Genomic DNA, 23,775 nt, shown 5'->3' with positions numbered 1-23,775 from the left:
TTCTTTCAGCAGTTGAAATAATTGTACAGGGCTGAAAGCATGAGGACATAGAGGCTGAGCGCCACACTTGTTTTTCGTTTCGTTGCCGTTTTACACATCTTTTTTTATTTTTGGATTACATGATCACGGTATGACTTTTTTGATTCGATAGTTTGATGGGGATCCTAAGGATTATCATGCCGCCCAAGTTTCAGCTCCTGGCGCTGCTGGCGTTTGCTGTGGCGATGCTGTTCCTAGAGAATCAGATCCAGAAGCTGGAGGAGTCCCGGGGAAAACTAGGTGAGTCAGTGTTACCCTGCATCAGTTTGCACATCAGAAAGCCAGCGATTAACTATGATAGTTGGCCTTTCATATCACAGGCTCCAATCTGGCATTGGCATGCACCTTATTACTGGTATCACGTTGTTTACCAAGTTTATGGTAAATTAAGAAGATGGTAAAGAAAGCAAGCTGACACTGATGTTTTGAGAGAGGCCGGTGCACATAAGCGAACAGAAATGCAGTGGTTTGAAGTTGGCCTCTTATACGTACACATTATACCTTATAGTTTGTAAAGAAACGTGAAGAGAGAGATAGCTCTACGGTTTGGTGTTTTGTACAGCTGTGTCGCTGAATAACATTTTTACGACCGAGGTTTTCACGAGAAACAACACCATGCGCACTCATGTCATTTGAATGACTTGTACGTACAACGAGATGTTTAGCAAGCTGGTTGCGATGCGGCTATAATTTTGACCGATTTTTGTTAATTTTACGTTGGTATCAACATGAAACGCAGGTTCATCTTTACTTTTGAGTTATGTTTTTTCTGTGCATTGCTTGAATATGCATGAAATAGTAAAACACAAACGCCTTTGTGTCATTAAAAACTTGAGTATCTCTACCCATGTCAGTATGGCAGTGCAAACTGTCACAGTAAGGTGAAGAAGGCTTTGATTCAAACGGTCTGACTCCCTGACTGTGGCTTTTCAGGTGCCTTGTTTTGTTTCCTTTTGACCTTGTCGTGGATAGTGGAGCAACAGTGTCTGCCAAATGATCCTACATTTTACACTGGACATCAACACTTAGCACAACCCAGAGAACAACCTGGTGGGGTGTTTTACATTCTGTGACTTTTACATTACATGAAATGCATGGAATATGAAAAATAATCGCATCCTGGTCACATTTTTATTCTCGAAAAGAGATGCATGTAGAAAAAAAGAGTCCCGTTAGAAATTGTTGTTTGAAGTAGACCTATCAGTGCCGTGTTGGCCTGTCTGAATTAATGTTGTTTAAATGGCAATGTATTGCTAAAGACAAGATTCACAGATGCAGTTTCATTCTGGAAACCTGAAACTAAGCCAGGTCCAATGACGTTGTCAATCAGCTGCATAACCAAAAGCCCTTGCTCAAGAAAGACACCTGGAATACTTGTGTTACATGAATTGCTAAAAGCTCATCGTTTAGGTAGTCATGGGCAAGGCACTTATTTTATTTCAATTTGTCAATCTTATTTCCAAGACTGGACATATTCTAAGTTGGAAGCTCTAATGGAAACTGTCACAACAGGCAGCAGGAAATCCATCATCTTACCTATTCTATATCATTATGATGTTGGTAAAATACTGTTGTGTGCTCTGAGGATTGGTCAAGTGTGGGCCTTATGTTATGAATATGTTGTGTGCTGTGCAGTACATATCAAATCACTTGGCAGTATTTTGTACCATCAGTGGTGCCAAAATAAGAATTATAGTTTATTAACTGCAATACTATATTGAATGCATTTTGTTTTGACATTTATACTCTTACATTTTTCAGTGTATGTCTGATTATTATTCTTTTAATGGGTGGTTATTTCCACGCAGAAGATCAGCAGGATGCATGTCAAACTGTAAAAAGACAGGTGTAGCCTACTTCCATCACCTGGTTCCAAAGAAATGAAAGACTGGCCACTCTTCTGGAGGGACTATGATCATCCATTTGCCACAGTCATAGGCTAGGGGAAAAAGCAGTGTTTGCTCTGGAATGTTTCAGACTGGGGGTTTTCCACCTGCTTTAGGTCCAAATTGTCATAGATACTGCATAAAAACTGTTGCTACGCACAGTGTCTGCCTCAAACATGGTCTTGAAGTATGCATCGTCTGTCAGCCATTGTGTGACTGATGGAATGGCAATCAAAGCGGGTTTTAAGAGCAGGATGTGTGGCTACATGTGGTACGCTTGATTAGAGGAAGGACTGAATGTAAAAGTCACCAGCTTGCTGCCACCCTGGCATTTATTGTTGAAGAGTAAATGGGCTGGCTGTCACCAGCACAGGGGGAAAGTGTTCATCGAGGCAGGCCATGGTAGCTCCCTGGGCCGTCTCGAGTGGCTGTGCCCTGCTACGCTTTGACAGGCAGTGCCCTCGGCTACCTTAAGCGCTTGTTACCATTCCTCCTTGTTGGCAAAGTCAGGCTCACCCCTACAGCTTCTACGTCTCCCACAACCTTGACCTTTTCTCCGTTTGCTGCTCTGACTGCCACCTTCAGAGACAGAGGGAGAGGGAGAGACCCTGTGGGCTGTGTCTCTCATGGAATGTGCCGGATAGAAAATGTCTGCCACCAGAGGTTGTGATTTAATGCCCTGTGGGTTTAAAGGTTGCTGGACTGTGCTTAATGTGCACACTGGAAGCACGCTGTACTTGAAACGTGTAGGCCTATTTGAAATAGCCGAGGTCATGGCATTTGATGTGGGAGCGTTGTCGCTAAGTGTCAAAGTTAGTCTTATTATTGTACTGACTGCTGTGAAATTGTTTGGTTAACATGCAAACTAGCCCATTCTGCAAATTGAGCTACCTCTGTTGAGCAATTTGCAGTGTTGGATTTAGCCTCTTTCACTTTGTTTAGACTACAATCAATAATTGGCTGGTGCACTTGCCTACAATGAACTGGCTTGCATTTTAAATATTAATTTCTGTAGCTGGATACTTATTGACGCAATTCGGTGTGGCTACAGTGCACAGCAATGCTAGACCTAGAACATTATAACATGTAACATTCTTCAATCTTCATATGTCCTTCAATGTGATTACAATTTCATCTGAAAGCCTGTTTCTCCATTTACTCAAGACTCAACCACTTCCTTGTAATGTGTCACAATAATTGCGGTTGGTTTAATAATACCCTCCCAGATGGCATTCATGGCCCAAATCTGATTGGTTCTGGGTATCCTGTGGATAACATCATCTGCGTATCTGGAGTTGCTGCTGGTCTGTGATGCTGGACAAGCAGCGCTATGAATAGTTGAATGTGAGACACTTAAGAGCTAATAGGAGCTAAGAATATGCTTACCTGATGGGTTGAAACATTAGAGGGCAGTCATGTCTGGAGTTGCTTAAATAGAAATGTTGTTTATAAATCTGTCATCTCGTGGTGCTCTAAATAGAAAGATGGTCTGGAGTCCATTGGCAGTTTGAAGTTGTAAGACCCTGACGACTGTGCGACTGCTGTAGCTAGTCTAATGTCGTTTATTTACTGCAGTGGGAGGAGAACCGGCTCCTCTTCATTGGGAGCTCCAAAGTGACATTTTGAAATGGTCATTTGCATATTTTTACATGCGAGAGATTGCAGGGCAGCACATGTGAAATGAGCAGTCTGCTGGGAAAAGTCATGCCCATTAGCCTGAATTTTGACCTTATATGGAATGATATGCGAAATCATATGAGACAAAAAATCATCTAAAAAAAAAAAAATCGCATATAGAAGCAGTCAAGGAAACCACAATGGATCTTGTGAATGCCGCGTTTGAGGTTCAGTTGAATTTTGAAATTGTACTGATTGGATGCGTTTAAATGGTGCCATCAAGGACACACAAGGTGATAGGTAGGCTACTTCACATTGTGATGCAGGAATTGTGTTTCTTCTGACATTTTTCCAGATATTTTTCATGCAGTGCAGTTTTATGCGTTTGTCCTCTCCAAATTGAGCTTTGGCTGAATGTATTTCACTAAAATGTGTAATTTTGCACAATTGAATCTTATTGTAGTTTTTCCATCAAACAAACATATCCTTTGTTGCGTGCTTCTTTAGCAATATGTGGTACAGGCGCAGGTGCCTTTGGATTCCTATAAAAATAAATGGCTAAAAAAGGCTGTAAAGAAAGACCTGCCATTCGGCTCTTCCTGCTGATTTGACATTGGTTGGAAAGTTGATGGATTTCTTTCAAGAGGTAAAGCTTTGCGGGTCGTTGATTTGAGGCGTGTTGGCTTGACATCAGGTGGATGTGCTCGAAAATCATCCAGATGCGCTCCCGTTGAACGAGAGGTTAACGGGTTGGTAAATTGCGCTTTTGTGTTCCTCTTTTCCCCACCCCTCTGGCATTCGCGCGATGGATTATGTCCATAACTGGCAGATTTACGGCGGTCACGTGTGCGCCGATAATATCAAATTGTGAGCTGAAAAATAATAAAAAAATGGACAAAGACGTTGCCTTTCGTGCAGTACGCTTTGCAAGCTGTGCTGGAACACTGGTTCTTCCGTATTGTCCGCACAATTGTGCAATAAGAAGAGTGATCTATAGAAATCAGTTGCTAATGAAATGTATTGCTCGCTTGTAAAAGTCCATTGTGCAAAGGCTCATGAAACTGTCAATTTTCAGGAAATGTAATTTACACTCTAGAGGCACACGCACAGCAGAGTATATTTGGCACCCATAAAGGTTCATGCCTAACCCCTGACCCCTACACAAATATTTTTTTCCTCTGTCGCATATGTCATCATTTCACACAGATTTATCCATAACTCTTTGATTCAGATTTTCTTTATTTTTCTGTATACTGTAGTACTTAGTAGGCTATACGCAGGGATGTGTCTTGTGTACTAGTCATGGTTCAATGACAATATAACTAATTTTCTGATATCTGTACAATCGTGAATTCATCTTGTGTTTTATTTATTTGAATGTGAAACGTTCCACTTCAATCCTGTGTCAGTAGCCAAAATATGGCATAATGATGTTTGGTCAGATTTTCATTAGGCCTAAGTGGTGTTGATGACATCATTTTGCATCAATCACATGATGCATAATAGAGGTAGATCTTAGTTGAATAGAATCAAATTCACAGCCTCTTTGTTCAGATACATGCTCAGTGCTGGTCAGATAATAGTGCTGCTTTGTCATCTAACCTTGTCTCTGATCATCTGTGGTCCTCTTAACCTGGAACCTAGTTATTCATTTTCTCTTTTTGCAAGCTGGCATTGGTCTATGTTTGTGATACAATGAGATGAACTGGTCACTGCTGAACATGAATACATTTCTGCATTCCTGATGTCAGCGCAATTCTTTCTAATGGCTGTGTTAAAGATATCAGTGAACCGTGTTTGACATCACAGTGATTTTATCTTCTTTATGGTTATAAAGGCCATCAAATGTCTTCCACCCATTACTTGCACAACTAGGCTACACCTCCAAAGGAGAAAGTATTTTTCATCTTGACATGTTTTGAAAACTTAAATGCTCTTCTCTGGCTGGAAAAAATATCCTGGAAGCTAGGAAAGTCATCTTCTTTTAAATTGTCAACCTTTTCTATATGAAACAAGTTGAAAAATGGCATGCTATAGCACCCTGAGGTTTTTTCATACTTTTAATGAATGGTTGTTGTGTTATAGGCTATTTCAAATGACATGAAGTGAAGTGACAAAAAATTGCCTAAATGAAAGTAATCCAGTGAAGGTGAAGACCACAATAAACCTTTTTTCATCAAGTAATAGTGTGAAAACAGTGTAGATGCGAATGGAGGATAATGGTCTTCACGGTGGTTCCCTAGACCCTTCAACATCAAAGTGTGGAAAGAGTTACCTTGGATCATTGGGCATTGTGTGAAAGATGTGGTATGGCAGCAGAATGCTTTTCGAAGACGACGTACAAAAATTTATTTGGAGGTCATAGAAATGGCCTCGCCTTCCAGGCAGAGGTCTTGGTTGTCTCCTCCTAATATAGTGCAAAGCTTTATGGCAGTAAATGGATCTGCTGGATTCAGTTTGGAAGATCTTTGACCTGCAGGATTAATTTTGCCCATGTGTGACATTCAGCGAGTGCCTTCATTGTAAGTGAGTAGGTCCCTTGTGCATAGAATCTCTAATCTGACGTCTCGCATGCTCACACGCAGCTGAGGTGACGCGGTGAACACGCGCGTTATGCCCCGGGGCGGTCTCATCCAATGCTCAGACGGCTAATGATGCCGCCCGGTTGCCATAATGAAAATGCAGTCATGCATTTCTCCAAGCTTTTAAAAAAATATATCTGATAGCTAGCTACTTAATCGGCTGATTAAAAATGCTCAGTTATTATTGTAGAACTGCCAGGCCTGCCTCTCTTCACTGCAGTGCACCAGCCGGACTGCCCAAAATGCACAGCCTTTGCCCACAGACAGCAGGTACCCCATCCTCTCACTTCCTGAAACCCTCTTTCTCTTGGGGATGTTGTAACTACGCTTTGAAATGCTATGAAATACACTTTGTTCTTTATTGTGACATTTCACTCTGCATTAAACGTGTAGCCAAACTGTCCATGCAAAGACAGTACAAATAAATATGCAGTAGGATACCAATAAAATGTAAATAATTATGGAAGACTGAAGTAAAATAGATAACAGAACTATGCAGTTCAAGTGCACAGTGTGGTTAGATAGGGTCACAGACTTGTTAAGAGTTCAGTGTTCAGATTGCTACAGGGTAAGTGCTAGTTTTGGTACCTCCATCTCCTTCCTGATGCAAGCAGAAATGGTTTGGCGGGTGAGAGAGGACACTGAAGACCTTGTGATTGATATGAGAATGGAAAATCACAGCCATAGAAGAGGCCACAGCCAGGTAACCTGGTGCGTACTACCACTTCCAAATATTTTCTGTCCTGTGTTGATGACTACCAGAAAGTGATCGAGAACATCATTATGCTCTCGACCACTGCCCTGTAGAAGAACCTCATGGCCTCCTGAGAAGCCCTGAACTTCTTTAAGTTGTTGCAAAAAATAGAATCTCTGATGACATTTCTTAATGAAAGCAATCGTATTGGTTTCCCATGTAAGTATGCTTGAGATTATAGTACCTTGAATTTGAAGAGTCTCCACCCTTTCTGTCGATTGCCCATGTATCACAAGTGGCTGAAGCTTGCACTTGTTTTTGTTTGAAGAAATTTCACTCTCAGAAATGGGCTATTTTGACATGTCACTCTTGGTTTGACTAATAATGCTTTCATTGTGGGTAAGTGCTCTGAAAGCCAGTTTAATTTTGCTTGCCATTTATTACCAGCAAGTAGGTTAAAGTGCCTTATAGCCATAATTGAAGAGAAACTGACATCTGGTCATAAGCAGAGCTGGATTTGTCTTTATTACTGATGATCCTGCATCATTCCATCTTAATTTACTGATTTGCTGACATAAATTGATAGACTCTTGAAGTGGATGCTTCGATATATTTTGTGAGTGCAGAATTTCTCAGGGTCAGTGTCTCAGCTCTTAGACCTTGTGGCAGAAGGCCTGTTGAACGTTTTGATTTCGGGTCTATATTGGAGACGACAGAAAGATTTAATTGGAGGAACAAAAGATTTAATTTTCATATTTGCATGTAAATGTAAATCCTCGCTGAAAGTCACGTTCGTAGATCTAACGTATAAAGCTTTCAGCATAAAACATTTCCACGGCGTTTTGCTGCACAATTTCCTTTGAACAAGGGGGGTGTGGATGGGAGAAGGCAATCTGGCTTAGACAACCTGCTTCTGTAATTTGTACATTAGCCCCCAAACACAGAGCTGCATTTCAGTGCATTAGGGGGGGACCGTGCTCTTGTTCTGTAGTGCACCATTGGGTTTTTGAAAAGTGAAATGGAATTTATTCATGAAGGCCCTCCTTTCAATACGTGTATTTCGGAGAGCAGCATTGAACTGCCGTTTCTATGCAGGACCCACAGAATGCCTTAATGCCTCTATTCTTTCTGACTGAAGGAGCCCCGGTATCCACGGTAACCCCCCGAAAACACAATTGACGCACTTCCCGGGCCACACATTCAGAAGGTTAATTCCTCCCTTATTCCCTGGCCTCCCATCAGCAAGGCAACGCCCCGCCTCGCCGTTCTGAAGTATTGACAAACGAGTATGTAATTCGGTGGACTGTAATTGGGTAAATGCGAAACTATTTGTCCCGGGCAGCGGTTTGAGGAAATGTCGGCCTGTGCTAAAAGGTGAGCATTGATTTGCAGTCAGGACCGATTTGTGAGGAGCGGATTGGTCCAGGTGCTCTCCTGTCACTAGGCGTTATGCCAGCCCCTCCCAAGTGCTAATTGGAGCCTTTTTCGTGGCTGTGCTCTATATTTCCATACCACTACTGCTTGTGAGCATTTCTTTTGTCCCTGGATTTGAATAACCTTTTGGCAGGAGTCTGTGAAGCGTACCTGCACCAGTGTATCTGGGAATATAGCTGTGGCAGGCTTATTGTTATGTGGCCTTCACTGGAAGACGAGCACAGACGATGTGCCAGGCAGAAGATGGGCAGCGTAACCAGGCATTAACTCTCCTTATGAAAAGCCTGCGTGTTTCCTCGGATTATTCGAGGTGTAATTTACTCATAGGTGTCTGTGTCAGCCTCCAACAATAGGATGCCTCCGCTCATCTCCTTGGGGATCAGAGCAGGCCCAACCCTCATTACCACCTTTTTGAGCCGGATTGTTGCACGGGGCCAAATTGCAGCTTTTATTGAGGAAAAATGCGAATTCCTCATTTTCCCCCCTCTGAAATGACACCCTCCGGGGGTTCTGCGTAAATTCAATAAAGTATATTAAATTAGCATATCGTTTAAATAAGTAAACGCACGAGAATGCGATTTCTATCCTCCGGTGTATCGAGCGAGGCATTGTAATTTAGCGTCGGTCCGCCCCCTTCTCTCGTTCCGTTTCTGCTCCCCTCGGCCGCGGAGGCGACAGTCGATAGGCAGCCCGGGCAGAGTTATGGCGGCCGGGCCGTTTATTTGTACGCCGGATTAAATGATGCGGAGGCTCGCCCCGGCGCACGACGCCGGCATTTGTTTAGCCGAGCGAAGCACTTTGTCAACGATAAATACGCTGTCAGAGCCCATAATCGATGCCCCCCTTCCATCTGAGAGGATTATCTGGACAGCTGCAGAAAGGACCTTCAGAGGACGTCGGGGATCTCTCCGCGCGCGACCGGGTCGCCCGTCTGATCCGCCGGCTCGTCAAGTTCGGCGGCGGACTCGGGCGTCAGAACTCCGCAGCCCCGCCATCAGAATTGGATATAAAAGTTAATCTGGCTGTTTAATCCTATTTGTGTGTTATGAATCTCTGCAGTAAGGGAATTCTCAGGCATCTTGAATGCCCCATCCAGCTACAAGAATTTGCACTCGGTGGTCCAGAAATCACGTTCCTTACTGACTGTAGCCAGGAGTCCCACAGGGTGGTTTGTTATCGAAGGGAGGGAGTACGAAATGACAGGGCTTCCCCTACTTCCTCGCTCAACTCTTCTGGTAGATTGGGTGCCTGTGGTATGAATATGAGTGCTGATCTGCTTGCATGAGAGTAGACACAAGCACATGCTTCCTTCGATACATTTTGCGCTTATTCTGATGAACTGAACGAGAGAGAAAATGTTGCAGTGATGCAGTGACATTCCAAATTGGGAGAAAGGTAAAAAGTTGGTATTCCCTCCATTTTGGCTCCTTAGTCTTTCTTCGCTGTACTTCATGGGCTGTGGGTTTCCTCGGGGCTGCTGGGAGCAGGGACACACCAGAGAAATAATGAGCCACGCCGGTAAATTGGCGGTGCCATTTGCAGATGGCGGATGGGGCGATTGCTCTTGTATACCCAAGCTGCAGTGGATTTTAATCGGGATGGATGACCCCGTGGAAACACTGGGCTTACTCTCGCTGTGCCACTCCCAGTAATGGTGTATGGACAGGTCATTACAGTAAATAACTTGGGAGGAGAGCACGCAGGCCATTACCAGAGGAAGATATCAATCTTGAGGACTCTTCCAGTACTATTTTATCATCATCTTCTTCAGTTTATGGAATGGATATCTGAATTTCATTTAAGCCTAGACTCTGGGGATCTTTGGAACTGAGATGTACTTGCAAATTTGATTTCAAGTTTTTATGAAAGTGTAAGAAATGCTGGAACTGTTATTTAGTCCTATACATTTATAATTTCCCTGTAATGAATAATTAACAGTTTTTTTTCTGGCTAAAATCGTTAATTTTTTTATTTGGTTGAAAAATATTGGACAGAACTGTAATTTTTGGCCAGTTTTGCCCAACACATTTCATGTGCTTATCAATACAAGACATTTTAAGAAAGACCAGCTAATGGATTGTGAAGGAGGACCTTTATAGAATGAGCAATAATGTGCTGGCAGTCAAATATAAGACAGCTGAAGATTTCTCCTTTCCCAATGTGTTGAGATGGCTCCCTTTGAATTTTGACCATGTCATTTAAAAAAAAACAAAAAAACAAAAACAGTGGCTTTGTTTCACTGCAACACTGCTTATGGGAATAACGTTATATTTGTGTTAAAGCTCAAATCTAAAGCCTCAATCAGGCATACTTCACAAGCTGCTTTATGATGTAGTCGTCCTCAGATTCACATAGCCTATTTTATACGCTCAGACAGGCACCACGTAGGCTGTGTGAAGTGAAAGTACACATTCGGTCCAATTTTCCTTCGCTTTGATGGAAAAGCTTAGCCTAGATGGAACTGTGTTTCCTTGTGGTTGTCATTGGTTAAATTTGAAAGGACAATTGCTTTACTTTGTCACTTCAGCAAAGCCTTGGAATGTTTTTTTTTTCATCTAAAAATACCAATGCTTCCTCTAAAGAAAAAATATTACACTTTTTTTCTTTATTTGTGCCTTTTTCTTAACACATATTTAAGTGTGTTTCAATTCTGTTGCGAGCCTTCAACTGTAAATCTCTGAGGAGCAGATACATTTGTTTACTTTACTTTCCCATTTCCCTTTCCCCAGCTCCACTCCTCACAATAGCTCTTTGCTGGATTTTGATGGGCCTCTGGATGACGCATACCTCTGTTGTTGAAGCTAGCCTGAAGGAGAGGTGGAAGGGTGACTGTCCCTTGTGGCCACTCTTTTCTTTCTCTGAAAACCGTCGGGCCTTATCACCAGAAAGACAGCTGCGCCGGGTAACAATTGTCGCTTTGCTGAAAATTATAACTTGACGCACTGAGCTCCTGCTTTTTGCTTCGTCTGGGCAGGGAACATGATTATAATTGACTCCAAAAGCTTGCTTTCAGTCCATAAGGACCTGCTGCTTTTGCGCTAGCTGCAGAACAAGAAGCGAGATGCTTGCATTTGCCTCCTTGACTGCAGGTGGACTATTATTGCAGTTGGTTGCTGTACGGGTGGCAACTATGCCATCGATCCAAGGGCTTTGGCAGAGACTTCACGTCTCCTCTCTTTAGTTCAGTTTAGTTGAGCTCTTGTTAGCAGGTGTACTGTTGAGCTGTGTTTGTAGAGTTTTTTTTTCCTTGTCCCCAAGCAAAAAGAACCAAGTGCATTTACTTTAGATTTTTAAGATGAGTTTTCTGCTTACCTTCCTGCACCCTGTGTTTGTCCTTGATTTTTTTGTTCTTTGCCATTGGGATCTTTCTGCAGGAGGTTTTTTTTTTCTCTTCTCTTATTTACGCATTCAACTGAGGAGTCTTTGGGTGCATTTTTTATCTTGCATTTCATGGTGGCTTTTTGGGAATGCACTCCCAGCAGTGGGTACAGTATATGAGAACAAAACCCTTTAATACATGTTTAATGTGACATTAAAAACAGATGTGCTAACAGGCTTTTTCCTGCCTCAAAATGAGGCATTACTTTCAAGAATGATGACGTGATCACATTTACCACATCTTGTTATTAACGTGAATTATACTTTTTAACAGGGAGCAATGATCAGATGATGGCCGTACTGTCTTTTCGCCTGCATCTCCTCACAAACTCCTTAAAAAAATTCAGTTATTCTACGGGCCATATCTGCACAGTTGAAAACATTCAACTGAGAGGATGCAATTTAAGAAACTTTTTTGACATTTACCTGTCCGAACACAGCAAATCCAGAGCTATGTCTGATCATGCACTCATAGCTTATAGGCCTAGCTGATGCAGCTTTGTGTTCTTCAGTGGCACCTTTCCTGGTGCATTTTCCTGATGAGGTGAAGAGACAAATATATAGGCTACACTTAATTCAAAATGTAGGCCTACTTACATACCATACTGCAGACTAGGACCCATGGAGAGACAAGGTTACAAGCTGGAATACTATCTAAGTACCACCCAAGTAATCCTGATGTTCTGGTGATGTATCTGGTAAAAGCTTGTTCTGGATAAAAATGTGGATAAATAATGGAATGGAATGAAATGAAGTTTGGGCGTGTGTGCAAATCTGTATGCTAAACCGTTTAAGTGAATTCTTCGGTGTTTTCCTCCCCAGTCACTACCATGCCACTGGATTTAAGATAAGAAATGAGATTGGCACCGAACGATTTATCATATCGATTAACCAAATGATGAATGTATTTCTCTCAGGGTGATTTATGCGGCACTGTGGAATTGTCCTCTCTCTGTTTCTCTCTATTAATCACTCCCAGGAGGCTACCTTTTGTATGAATCATGTTGCACTTTGATTAATGTCCTGGTCGGACTAGATGTACATAGTGGCAAGGTTTACAGACCACATGCATGCGCCGGTATCCAGAATGCTCATCATTGATGTTGTTAGAGATTCCCCACATAGATTAATGTTGCAGTTTTGAGGGCTCTGCCTGGAAAAACTGGAGTTATGTACATCTTTCACCCTCTTAAACCACAAAGGTCGGTTTGTTTGGATATCGCTGTTTGTTGGGGAATAAGCTGAATAATGAGCTACTGGATAAGAAAGAGACTGAAGCCGAAATTGTTGTGTGTGTGTGTTTCCACCACTTAAAATAGCCTTGTCTTTGTTTTTCTTACTCGTGACAATGTGGAGACAGCAGTGCTACGTGGATATTTTGAGGAGCCCTTCATTTTTAGGCAGAAATTAATTACCTCTAAGATGGCCGTGCCAAGTGCGGAAATGAGAACGCGCTCCGTGGAGATCACAGACGCTTCTTTGTTCGTTTTGCACACCCCACTGGCTGCTGGCTCTGTGGGGAACTGGCTTCCACACACATCATTCATAATCTCAGAGTGTGAAGCTATTTGTGGTCTTAAAATGGTGGGGGCAGACATTCTAATGAGTAACCATTAAAATCAACTGATGCTGATGGGTGGCGAAGAGGAGTACGGAATTTCTATGCGGGCTTTGCTTTTGCGGAATATTTTTATTTATTCCGCCACCCTGGTGAAAGCCGTTATGGGCGGATTCTGCTGCCATTATAACTACAGTAGACTGCAGGGAAGTTCCAAGTAAAAGAACTTCCCTGTAGAACCTTCCCCAAAAGAACCCATTGACTTTCTGCTTAAACTCAAGAACTCAAAAGTTTCTCTCTATATTGTAGTAGCCTACTTATTTAAACATTATCGAAGCACAGCTTGAACTTTGCCAGGTTTAACAAGCGAATATTACTTTGGAAATGATCCCCCTGTGAAATTCTTTATTATTGGTTCATATTACCAAACACACACGATTTATGAATATTAGGTACATCAAATGGAATGTTGTGCCCGCATTTTATTTAATTCCACTGGGTGCTTTTGAATCTGTGAACTGTTTAGTTCACATTTCCTGTGTCCTCAAATATAACTGTGCCTTTTCCTGTTATGTGAATGGCTCATAATTTGGCCTGCTGGGCTTCCGAGCGCTCTGTTTATTGTATGATGTGTGCCTCATTCTGAATGTTTCCGTTGATGGGTTCAGCTGGGGTCTTTCTTTCACCCTCGTCTTCTCTGGTGAGGCTGGCAGCGATAGGTTGAGTTTCTTTTTACTTTAAAGTTGATCTTCAATCCGATGCACAGATCTGAAAACACCCTGTGGGGTTGCCAGTTGGGATTGGCACGATGATACATTTTGCAGCAAAAAAGTTGGATTTGATTTTTTTTCCTTCTCTGTTTTTAACTTTCATGAGTGAGAACTTTTAATCTTCTTGCCAGTGGCTGTTTCAAATTCTTTTTATTGTTATTGTAGATTTTGTGAAACCTGTAACCTGACCCGTGTTTCCATGGCTCTGGTTTTGTTGAAAGTTGGTCTTTGCATTTCCTATTGAAGTTACCGTTAAAAAAAAAAAAAAAAAAACCTCTGAATTGTTTCATTAGGGTGTATTTGATTTTTTGTTCGATAATTAATTAAAGTTATTTGGCTCTGCTAAGCATAGCTTAGTGCCCATAAGAGCAAAAAGATAAAAAAGGGGGAAAAAACGAAACAGAAAAACAGTGAACTTAGACAAGACTAGCTTAATTCCCCATTAGGCTGTTGACACATAATCTCAGATCAGGCAGAACCACCGCCAGTCCCTTCAACTGGCAGCACGATGCCTGAAAACGATGCCCTTGGACTTGGTGTGCGGGGTGTCAGCATTTCTGGGAAGAGAATAACACTCACGGGTGAATCTGAAAAGACAGCCCAGCCCAGCAGTCTAATTGAGCCATTCCAAAATGCTGAGAGCTGTAGAGGAGGAGGGGCGGGGCTTTGGGATTCTGACTTGTGCCCATCCTCTGTGCAAGTCATTACAGATTGCAGGTGTATATGCTAACCTGGTACTGAAACAGTGCAGCTGCCAGTGCAGGTTGGTTCAGATTTCCACTTCACTCAAGGCCATCACTTCATTGCCAGTGCTGTTACAGACGCGTTTGACTGGTCTTTCCTTTTGGAAGTGTATAAACAGTCATCACAAATGCAACTTGTAAATTCATACGACAGGGAAGCTATTAACTAAGCCGACTCCCCATCATTAAAGCGGCTTTTCATAGATCCAGTCCTTACCTTCCCACCAGTTAACTGTCCTTGGTAATTGGGGCCGCGTGTGACTGGCTGGCTGCCTTTCTCTCCAAGGCTACTCTACATTGCTCTGAACATCTTGTGAGCTTAATTAATTATTCAGACTCTTTACCTCATTAGCATATCATGTTGTGCTGAATCTGAATTTTCTTTTCTGTGGAGGATTTTTCTTCTTCTGAGGAAACCTCTGGGCTACATTCGTCCTTTTTCTCTGCTTTGTGCTCAATTATGGTTGGGCACAGTGTCAAAAATATCGCTGAAGTCCTTTTGCACACATACAAGACTAATTAGTCTTTTGAGTGTATCTGTCCATGCCTAATGATGTGACTGATCAGCATTTTGTATTTATTGTTGTTTTACTTTTGTTTAACCTGGTAGATCAGCTGAGAATTTGTTCGTTTTTGCTGTGATGGTCTGGGGAATTGAAGTGAGTAGCAATGTGAGGGACTGTGTCACCAATCAGATGTAGGGGATGTTTAAAGATCACATGCAGAGAGGTAGCTCTGGGAATTTGACCAACCTGCTGGGTGTAAAACCCACGCTCTTTTCAAAAGTGTCACAGAGTCTTAAACCACATTGATTCAGGACCTTGTGTTAATGTCCTTTCCAAACTGAACGATGGAAACACCGCAGTGGTCTGTTGGCTGTGTCTCATGCTTTACCTTCACACTGCATTAGACTATGCTTTCCCCATGTGAACTCTCAGAATGGCATGAAGGAACACGTGCACTGTGATGGCGCTAATGCCTTTTCTGCATAAGGGTGCACTCGCATATGTACCCGTCAATCAGAGGGGATAGTTTCATACTCTGGCATCTCTTATTATCTGCATAATAAATTGTACTCAGACCATGAGAAATGGATAAATCCATTATAAATCCTCTCATTCTCCTCATTTGTTCCGTTTACTGAACTGTTTGGACTGCTTCCTGAGCGCGCCTACTTCGCCTGGCTGGGACTCTGACACTGAAGGAAGTTCATTATTCATTTCTTTTCAGCCGCGCTGTAATTACTTTGTATCATGGCGCTTACGATCGATCAAATGAAATAAAGCTTTTGAAATCGTACTTTAGGAAATTCGCAGCACAATAGGAACGCATCGCACCTGTGAGTAGCAATGCAAGAGCCCCAAGTGCGTCTTCGCAGGAAAACTCTGTTATTATCGCGCTGAATGCATTTGACACCGCGAGCCAAAATTCTGTCTCGCCGAATTTCGTTCCTCTGATCTATGAAAAGCGGCTTCAGTGACGGGGAAACTAATTAATTAATACGCTTCGCTGTCATGTGAATTTATTGCCATTCAGGTCTGAATTTTGGCTATCAAATGCATTTCATCCCTGAGGTTGGTGTTCTCAGGCAAACACTTATCACGCTGAGTGTATTTGTGATCACAAGCCAAAATTCAGACCCGCTGTTATTATCACTTCTACACTGGTGTCATTCCTGTTTGTCCACATATGGCATGCCCGTGACATGGACAAGCTTGAAACTTAAAGATCATGTGCTGTTATTGCCCCTTTTACCATAGTGTAAGAGGCATCCAATACACATTTGGATTGTTCACCATTTATTTGGTAAGAATGCAAGGTCATTTTAACATTTTAAGACATATTCTGTACTATTGTGCTGCGAAGGACGGAGTGTAGCACAGTGGGTAAGAAACTGGTCTTGTAACCGAAAGGTCGCAGGTTCGATTCCCAGGTAAGGACACTGCCGTTGTACCCTTGAGCAAGGCACTTAACCGAAATTGCTTCAGTATATATCCAGCTGTATAAATGGATACAATGTAAAAAATGCCATGTAAAAGTTGTGTAAGTCGCTCTGGATAAGAGCGTCTGGTAAATGCCTGTAATGTAATGTAATTTACTCGTATTAGACTATCTGATACATAGATCTGAGTTAACTGATCCTCCATGTAAATTCAGTAGACGTGCAGAAGGGGATGACCTGATGTCATCCTCACTCTGGAGGTCAAAGAAAATGAAACATTACACTTGGTTTCAATCATAATTCAGAATGTTCACGTGGAGAATGGGCATGTGGACTGGCCAGCCGCTGGCATTTTTAAACTGTTCCTCAATCATTAATTTATTTGAGAGGATCCTGTCTGTCCTGACATCAGAATGTGGAGTTCTGTTAGGACATTACCCACTGCGAAACTTGTTCCTTGATTTTGATTATGTAGCTTTTATATTCTGAAAGGTAAGAATCACGATATTAAACTTTTGATTTTCTGTGAAGTTACTGTTAAAGACTCTCTTTAATATCTCTCCGATTCGCTTGTTATCAGCCACACAAGTGTCCCTGAGGGAAGTCTAGTGTTTCAGCGAAAAAGATGTTCCTCTGAGGTCTGGCCCGATCGCTATCGGGGGCGTCTCGTCTACTGCCACGATCCAGTCACGCCGGAATCCATGCGAATCGCCTCGAGGCAGGCTAGGAAAGAAGTTTCCGGAAAAAAACAAAAAAACGAACCGACTGTTTGTTAGGCATCTACAAATAGTGTGAGGGACATATGGCCTGGGCAGGCTGTATCGATCCATCTGTTTCGGCGCAAACGAGAGAGCGAGCCGATTCTGGAGATAAGAGCAGCTGAAGGGCCGCCTGCTCCCTTTCACCATCGCAGAGGGGCTCTGATAAGTGTCCCGAAAGCGCCTCTCGGAAGCCGGGCTGAGGTAATGAAGCTTTTCTAATGCACCCAAAATGGTAGCCTCGCCTGCCCGGGCCAGATAAGAGGCCAGTGACGGGCCGATCGTCCGGACGCGATTGGTCATGTCCGGAGTCCTGCTGCATTCGAACAATTGGACGAGTCTTTTGTTAAAAAAAGACGTGCTGGGAGGGAGATGTCACAGGATGTCACAGGATGAGTTAATTGTAACGACTTGTTAAATGGCGGACAGCGAATCATTGTATAGAACCTTTTTGAAGTGTCCAGGGCAGCCCATACTATGATGGCAGTGAATTTATCTTCCTGTCTTGAGTCTACATTTTTCATGTACAAAGACAACAGGGGGTATGCGTACATGTATGTAATACCTAGCTGATATATCCCCTTGCTTGAAAATTACATTTAATTATTTTCCTGCTTTTACTGCAAAGGGTCGGCAAAAAGATCTTGGTGTTTCAGTCACTGACATTAAATGGATAAATGACATAGCTGGACTTTAATTATATTACATCATTAAAAATCCGTTTGTTCAGGGGCATCAGTTCTTAGTAAGCCCTGTACTGGTCCAGTAATCTTTCTCTTATATGGAGCCATCAGTGTAACAGTGAGTTCCTTTAGTGAATTATAATGTTAGGTAGTATAAAATACATTTAACATTCCATCAGAATGGGTCATATTTAAAAAAGATTGCAGCTATGCTCATATTATTTAGTCCACAAAATTACTTACTGTGTGAATTATGTATGAAATACTGAGACAATGGAATTACCACATATTTAGAAACAAAGGAGAAAAAATGGCAAAACAAATAGCATCAAGGTTCAACAGCACTTGGTTGCTGCCCACAATTCTACTTTTTTGGAACGTTCAATGAATTCAAATATGGCACTGTGTCTGTTGAATACATTACAGTCTGTAGCCAGGGTAGGCACACAAATTCAATGACTATGTGTCTTTGTGTGTGTAACTTTATATGTGTGGGTCTTCCTGTGTTATGTGTGAGAACTACAGCCCTCCCCCAGCACTATAACCGGTAAAAAGGATTATGTTGTCAAAATGAGCGATGAAGAAAATGTTTTTGGCCGAGTCAGCATGGCCCTCACTTTCTCGTCCCTCCTATGGATCCTCCTCTTGTGTAAGTTTGGGGATCTGCACGGCCTGGGAACCAAAGCCCAGCTGGAAACATTCGGGGCGGTCCCAGGCACTGCGTTAAAAACCGTGCTCCGCGCCGTAAATCGTGCCTGTGTGCTGTACAGTGGCGCTTCAGAACTGAGGGCCAAAGAGAATTTGGTTTGTTGATGTTTTGCTTAGCGTAGCTCGTGTCGTTTTCGCACCGCAGGCGTGTCTTGGCCCCGGCAACACAAGGCTGCGGCACCGCTGTCCAGATGTTATGAATGAGCTGCCAGCTGCTGTGACATTTCGGCTAGACCTCACGGTTTGCCGATGGTTTATTAACCGGTTTGTGTGCGACGATAATCTGAAAATGGTTGAGAACCTGGTGTTGATGTCCTCAAAAATAAACTAATTTTGGACGTTTCTGATATTTCGCCAATATTTCTGATATTTATTTTTCTTCTTAACATAATGAATACATGCCTCTTGTTCACTTTGGTTAGCGTCTCACAGAGCGTCTTCTGTCTCGGTCTAAACACGTTTCTTCAGTCCTGAAGGATTGAAGCGGCGGTTTGTAGAAGGTGGTGAAGGGTGGGTTGACCTGCTCTTGTCGGAAGGTAATGGAAACTGTCACTCTGCTTTAGCGCTGATTGGTTACCGTCCCAGGCGTCCGCGCCGCCTCTGCAGAGCGCAGGCTAATTATTCAGGAGAGGAAGCCTCAGTCAGGTGTAGACTATCCAGAGCCCTTTTTATCTGCCAACAGCAGTGTGCCTTTGTCAGGATGGTGAAATCAGGCTGTGGGGATGATGAGATGGTGAAGGTTTCATTCCCGATACCTCTCTGCACTTCAGAAGATGCTCCATTCCTACCGAATCGTCCCGTCGTGTTAAGCTGCGGTTCTGATTGATCCCTCATAATGCTAACTTTCGATTTCATGGGTTGTCCAAGAAAATTCCTCCGTTACCCTAAAAATATAATTCAGTATAACAAGGACACTCTGTTAGCTGCTGAGAAACGGGACGTGAGCCAGCCAACAGCTAAGTGTGGAGGAGCCTGTGGTTTGACAGCGAAGGCAAGAAGCCTCAAGGTTGGAGAACACAGCTTAACATCGGCGAGGCAGAGAATGAAAGGTCAGTACTCAAGAGGAGTGCCCAGTTAATAGAGATTGGTCACCTGTGTCAGGAAAGGTCCAAGCCATTTGTAAGCCTGTGCAACTTCATGGGCCAGAGAAGTAAATCTTGTCCTGGGAACCCCACTGTTCTGCAGTACACTATATCTCTCAGATTGGTCAATCCCTGACTGTTATGAACAGGTCAGTTCAGCCTCATCACTGCTGGTTTGAGTTTCTGTGCTGTTAACATATTGGGAGGAGATTTTTTGAAAAAGTTTGAAAAAGCTATTAAATGTTTGAAAAAATCTGTTAAAAACGTCCCTGGTGACAGCTCTGTTTTTGTAGTTCAGTTTTAGGGAGCAAAATATTGCCCATTTGGGAGGGGTTTGAGGGAGCTGTCGGGGGTGCATGTACCTGGACGTCTGTTATTGCTTGGTTAGGTGCCATGGAAACGGAGAGCTTGCACATTGCACAAATGCTTTTAAAACGCGAAGAGACCACGCAATGCTTTCAGTGAAAATCGATCTGCCACACAAGGCTCTTTGTGTTGCGTTTGCAGATGGGGAACGTCAGTGCTGTCTCACAGGATGTCTGTTCTCCGTGGTTCATTGGTTTGGGCCTACCTGTGCACATCTCAGTTTCCCGTAATCTCCATTTCTGAGATACTAGCCTGTGTGGAATCAATGTTATTGAATGTTGGATTTTGAATGAGCACTGTTTGTGTAAAGAAGTACCTGTCCTTCAGAAAGGTGTGCTGTGAACATCCTGCTGTTCTGCTGGGCGATGTGAACGTACTGCATGCAAGGACTGTCACTTCCCTCAGAAGAGAGGCTGCAGTTGACAGCTTCAGTGACAGAGACTGGATGACTATTTTGCCTCTGCAGCTACATTATAGAGTTTATCTAGGGGAAAAGTGACAGCCTGTACATCTCATTAGACCCCAAAATGAATTCTCGTCAAGAAAGAATCTAAATGTATTTGAAAGCCAGAGGGAAAGTTTTCAGTTGAGTATGACAAGCCAAGTTAAAACCACGTCCAAATGTTTCCATTCGTAGGTTGTTCCTCTTGAAATGATTTCCTGTGAACAAGATTAACTGTGTGATAGAGGTGTCATGAATTTCATTGGCACCTGAATTGTAATTAAGAAACACAGTCCCAGCAACACAGCAAGAGTAGAGACACCTTTTTTATGGATTCTTCTTCTATGAAGTAGAAGTAGATAGTAGAAAGTAACAAAAACTCAATAAACTTGGCAGGGCTTTGAGGACTGTGGCAGTTGTCCACACGTCAAATATGGAATCAATTTGGCCTCATGTTACTGCTATAACAGTTACATTTTCTAACATAACCTAACATTTTTCCAAGTTTTGAAATGTTTGAACTGTCATAATGAACATACAGTCCACCGTAGCGGCATGAACCTTGGTGCACTTATCTACATCAACACTTGGGATAATACTGCTGGACTGGATTTTCTGCCATTTCATTTTCATTTTTAAAACACTGAAGCGGCATTTTCTCTGTGATCATGTATTGTAAATACACAAAACATTGAGTAATCTTTTTGATATTCCTCTTTAAATTGTATGCCCTGAAAGTTGATTAAAAATGTGGTCTTTGAAATTATTTTGGAAGATATTTCATACAGACCTTCTGCAAGGTGTTAGTGATAAAATGTATGGTGGCTGTAGATTACATGATGTTGAATCCATTATCTTAGGGTACTTGGCTCAAAATATCTTCTCAAAATTTGATTTTCTATTGGGAGTCTTTCTATTCCAGCAAACCTTTATAGTCTCTCTTATAATAAAAAGGTAATATTGGCTTGTGTATGATAAGAATAAGGAAGATTTCTTTTAGATGTACTACCGTTTCTTTCTTTCATAAATGTGTGTAATTTCCTTCATTGGCAAATGGGTATTTCTCTGTTTAACCCCTCAACAGAAGAATTGTGTCTTCTGTTGAGGGGTTAAACAGTGGATTTTTTAGCAGTGTAACAGCCCCTGCATCCCACTCCCTGCCCTTGCCTGACTCCCACCCCCCAACTCCACACCCCCCACTTTATTTCCTTATATATAGGCTAATAGAACCCAGCTTCCCATCTCGATCTGTTCTGAGACTAGACTTGTGTTTGTGTAGTCCTTCCATTTCCAGTTTTTATTTGCAGTCACCGAGTATGTCCTGTTCAGCTGTGCTGTCCTAACGTGCTTCTGTGTGTTCTCTCCGCTTGCCAAGTGTGCATTAGTGATGCCAATAATGTTTTTGGCAGCTGCCACTTTGTTTCAAACGCCGAATCGACTGTTGGACTGCACACCCTCTCGGAATCTCAGCCCTAGCACGCACTTCGTTCTAGACGACATGCAGAAGAGATCGGTGCTTTGATCTGACTTCTCTTTTCCACTCTTTTCTTGGGCCTTTCCCCGAGATCTTATTCATTATGAAATGCATCTTTCATTGGGATTTTTTATATTTATTTTTTGTTTGTTAACATGAACAGGGATCTGGCAATCTGTTCTGCCTTGCTGAGGTGGGAAATCATAACTGAACAGAACAAAATGGAAGCTGCACTGCATTTGAACTGAACTGACCTTTTCTTGGTCTGGAATGTAGCACATAGGCTATGTGCTGCTCTGTTCGCACCAGAGCACGGAGCTCAAACTTCAGTCTTGGACGGCTGCGGTGTCTGCTTCTGTTTGGTGCGTTTCAGCACTTGTGTGCTTCCACTTGCTTTCCAAGGCCTGAATTAGCTGCTGATTTAAGCGAAACCCAAAACCTGGGGACGCTGTGGCCCTCCGGGTATGAGGTTTGAAACCCCTGCAGTTTAGCCAGGTTTAACCTGACAGCATTCAATCCCACCACGAACAATTAAAAGTAACAAGGAAACAAGGCTATGAAATTTCTCGCAGTAAATACCAGATTAAAATGAATAAAAGGCAAGGGTGAAAGGATATGTATGTAGAGGTGAAACCATGATTTGCAATCCACCAAACTCGCTGCAGTGGATTCATGTAGCAATTATCAACATTCTAAACATGTTAAACGGTCACAGCAATTTATAACTTAGGTCCTTTACGTATGTTACTGAATTTATATAAAGTCCTCTGAAAGTCCATTCTGAGCAAAGCATGGGAGAAGAATAGGTTTATTGCATGTTTCTCAAAGAATAGGAGTATTATCCATGGACAAAATGCTAACATGCACCACATGGTTCTGATTCTGCTTGTCCTGACATTACCAGTACTTTTATTAGAATACTGCAGTTAAATAAGTTGCTCTATAAATTCTGCAGAGAAAGAATGTTTCTATAAATTCTGCAAAGAATGTTTCATTACCTTCAGATCACTAAAGCATCTACATCTAATAAAACAATATATATTTTCACATCTGTGAGCCTTTTCTATTTTTTTAATTCAGATATTTGCTGCTTTAATATTTCTGTTTCTATATTTTATAATCATTCTCAGAAACATTTTCACACTTCTGCATGCCTCATCATGGCCAATATTGTGTTGTCTGTTGTGGCTTGGAAATGTGTGCCAGCAACTGTGACAGTAGGCCATTTTGTATAATTGCCTGCTTCACATAATGGTTCTAGTAGATTGAACTTCACACTGGCTGTGACCATGTTGAACTGCCGTATTTACCGTTGCTGCTAAATTTAGCATTGGAAATGGCTAAAAATCAGTGCACTCTACAGTAGCCATGTGTGCCACTTCAGTAGTTTACTAAACAAGTTTATCTAATTAGTTTATTTATTATATGTACTATATTTCTACACAAATGTAGAGCATCTGTCTTTGGGAACACCTAGAATTTGGTCTGGACCTGCTAGGATGGGTTGGTACTCAGGACACTGGGATCAAGGTACAGTGCAAATTAGCCTCAATGACTACTCTGAGATTAATGAAATCTTGACAGGGGTAGCCTTACCTCCATATCTCTTTGCCATCTCT

General features: G+C 42.3%; 1 protein-coding gene across 3 annotated transcripts in view; it reads left to right on the top strand.

The window, feature by feature from the left end:
• hs2st1a (heparan sulfate 2-O-sulfotransferase 1a) overlaps positions 1-23,775 on the top strand; it is a 67,375-nt gene that overhangs the window by 1,746 nt on the left and 41,854 nt on the right. For all 3 annotated transcript variants that reach the window (XM_035422325.1, XM_035422326.1, XM_035422327.1), the window contains exon 2: positions 152-279. In XM_035422325.1, the coding sequence (XP_035278216.1) occupies positions 152-279 (128 nt within the window). The remainder of the gene's footprint in view (positions 1-151; positions 280-23,775) is intronic.

Source organism: Anguilla anguilla, chromosome 6 (assembly GCF_013347855.1).
Source record: "Anguilla anguilla isolate fAngAng1 chromosome 6, fAngAng1.pri, whole genome shotgun sequence".
Classification (NCBI taxonomy): Eukaryota; Metazoa; Chordata; class Actinopteri; order Anguilliformes; family Anguillidae; genus Anguilla; species Anguilla anguilla.
Note: the sequence above shows the minus strand (reverse complement) of the source record. Positions and strands in the feature narration are given on the sequence as shown.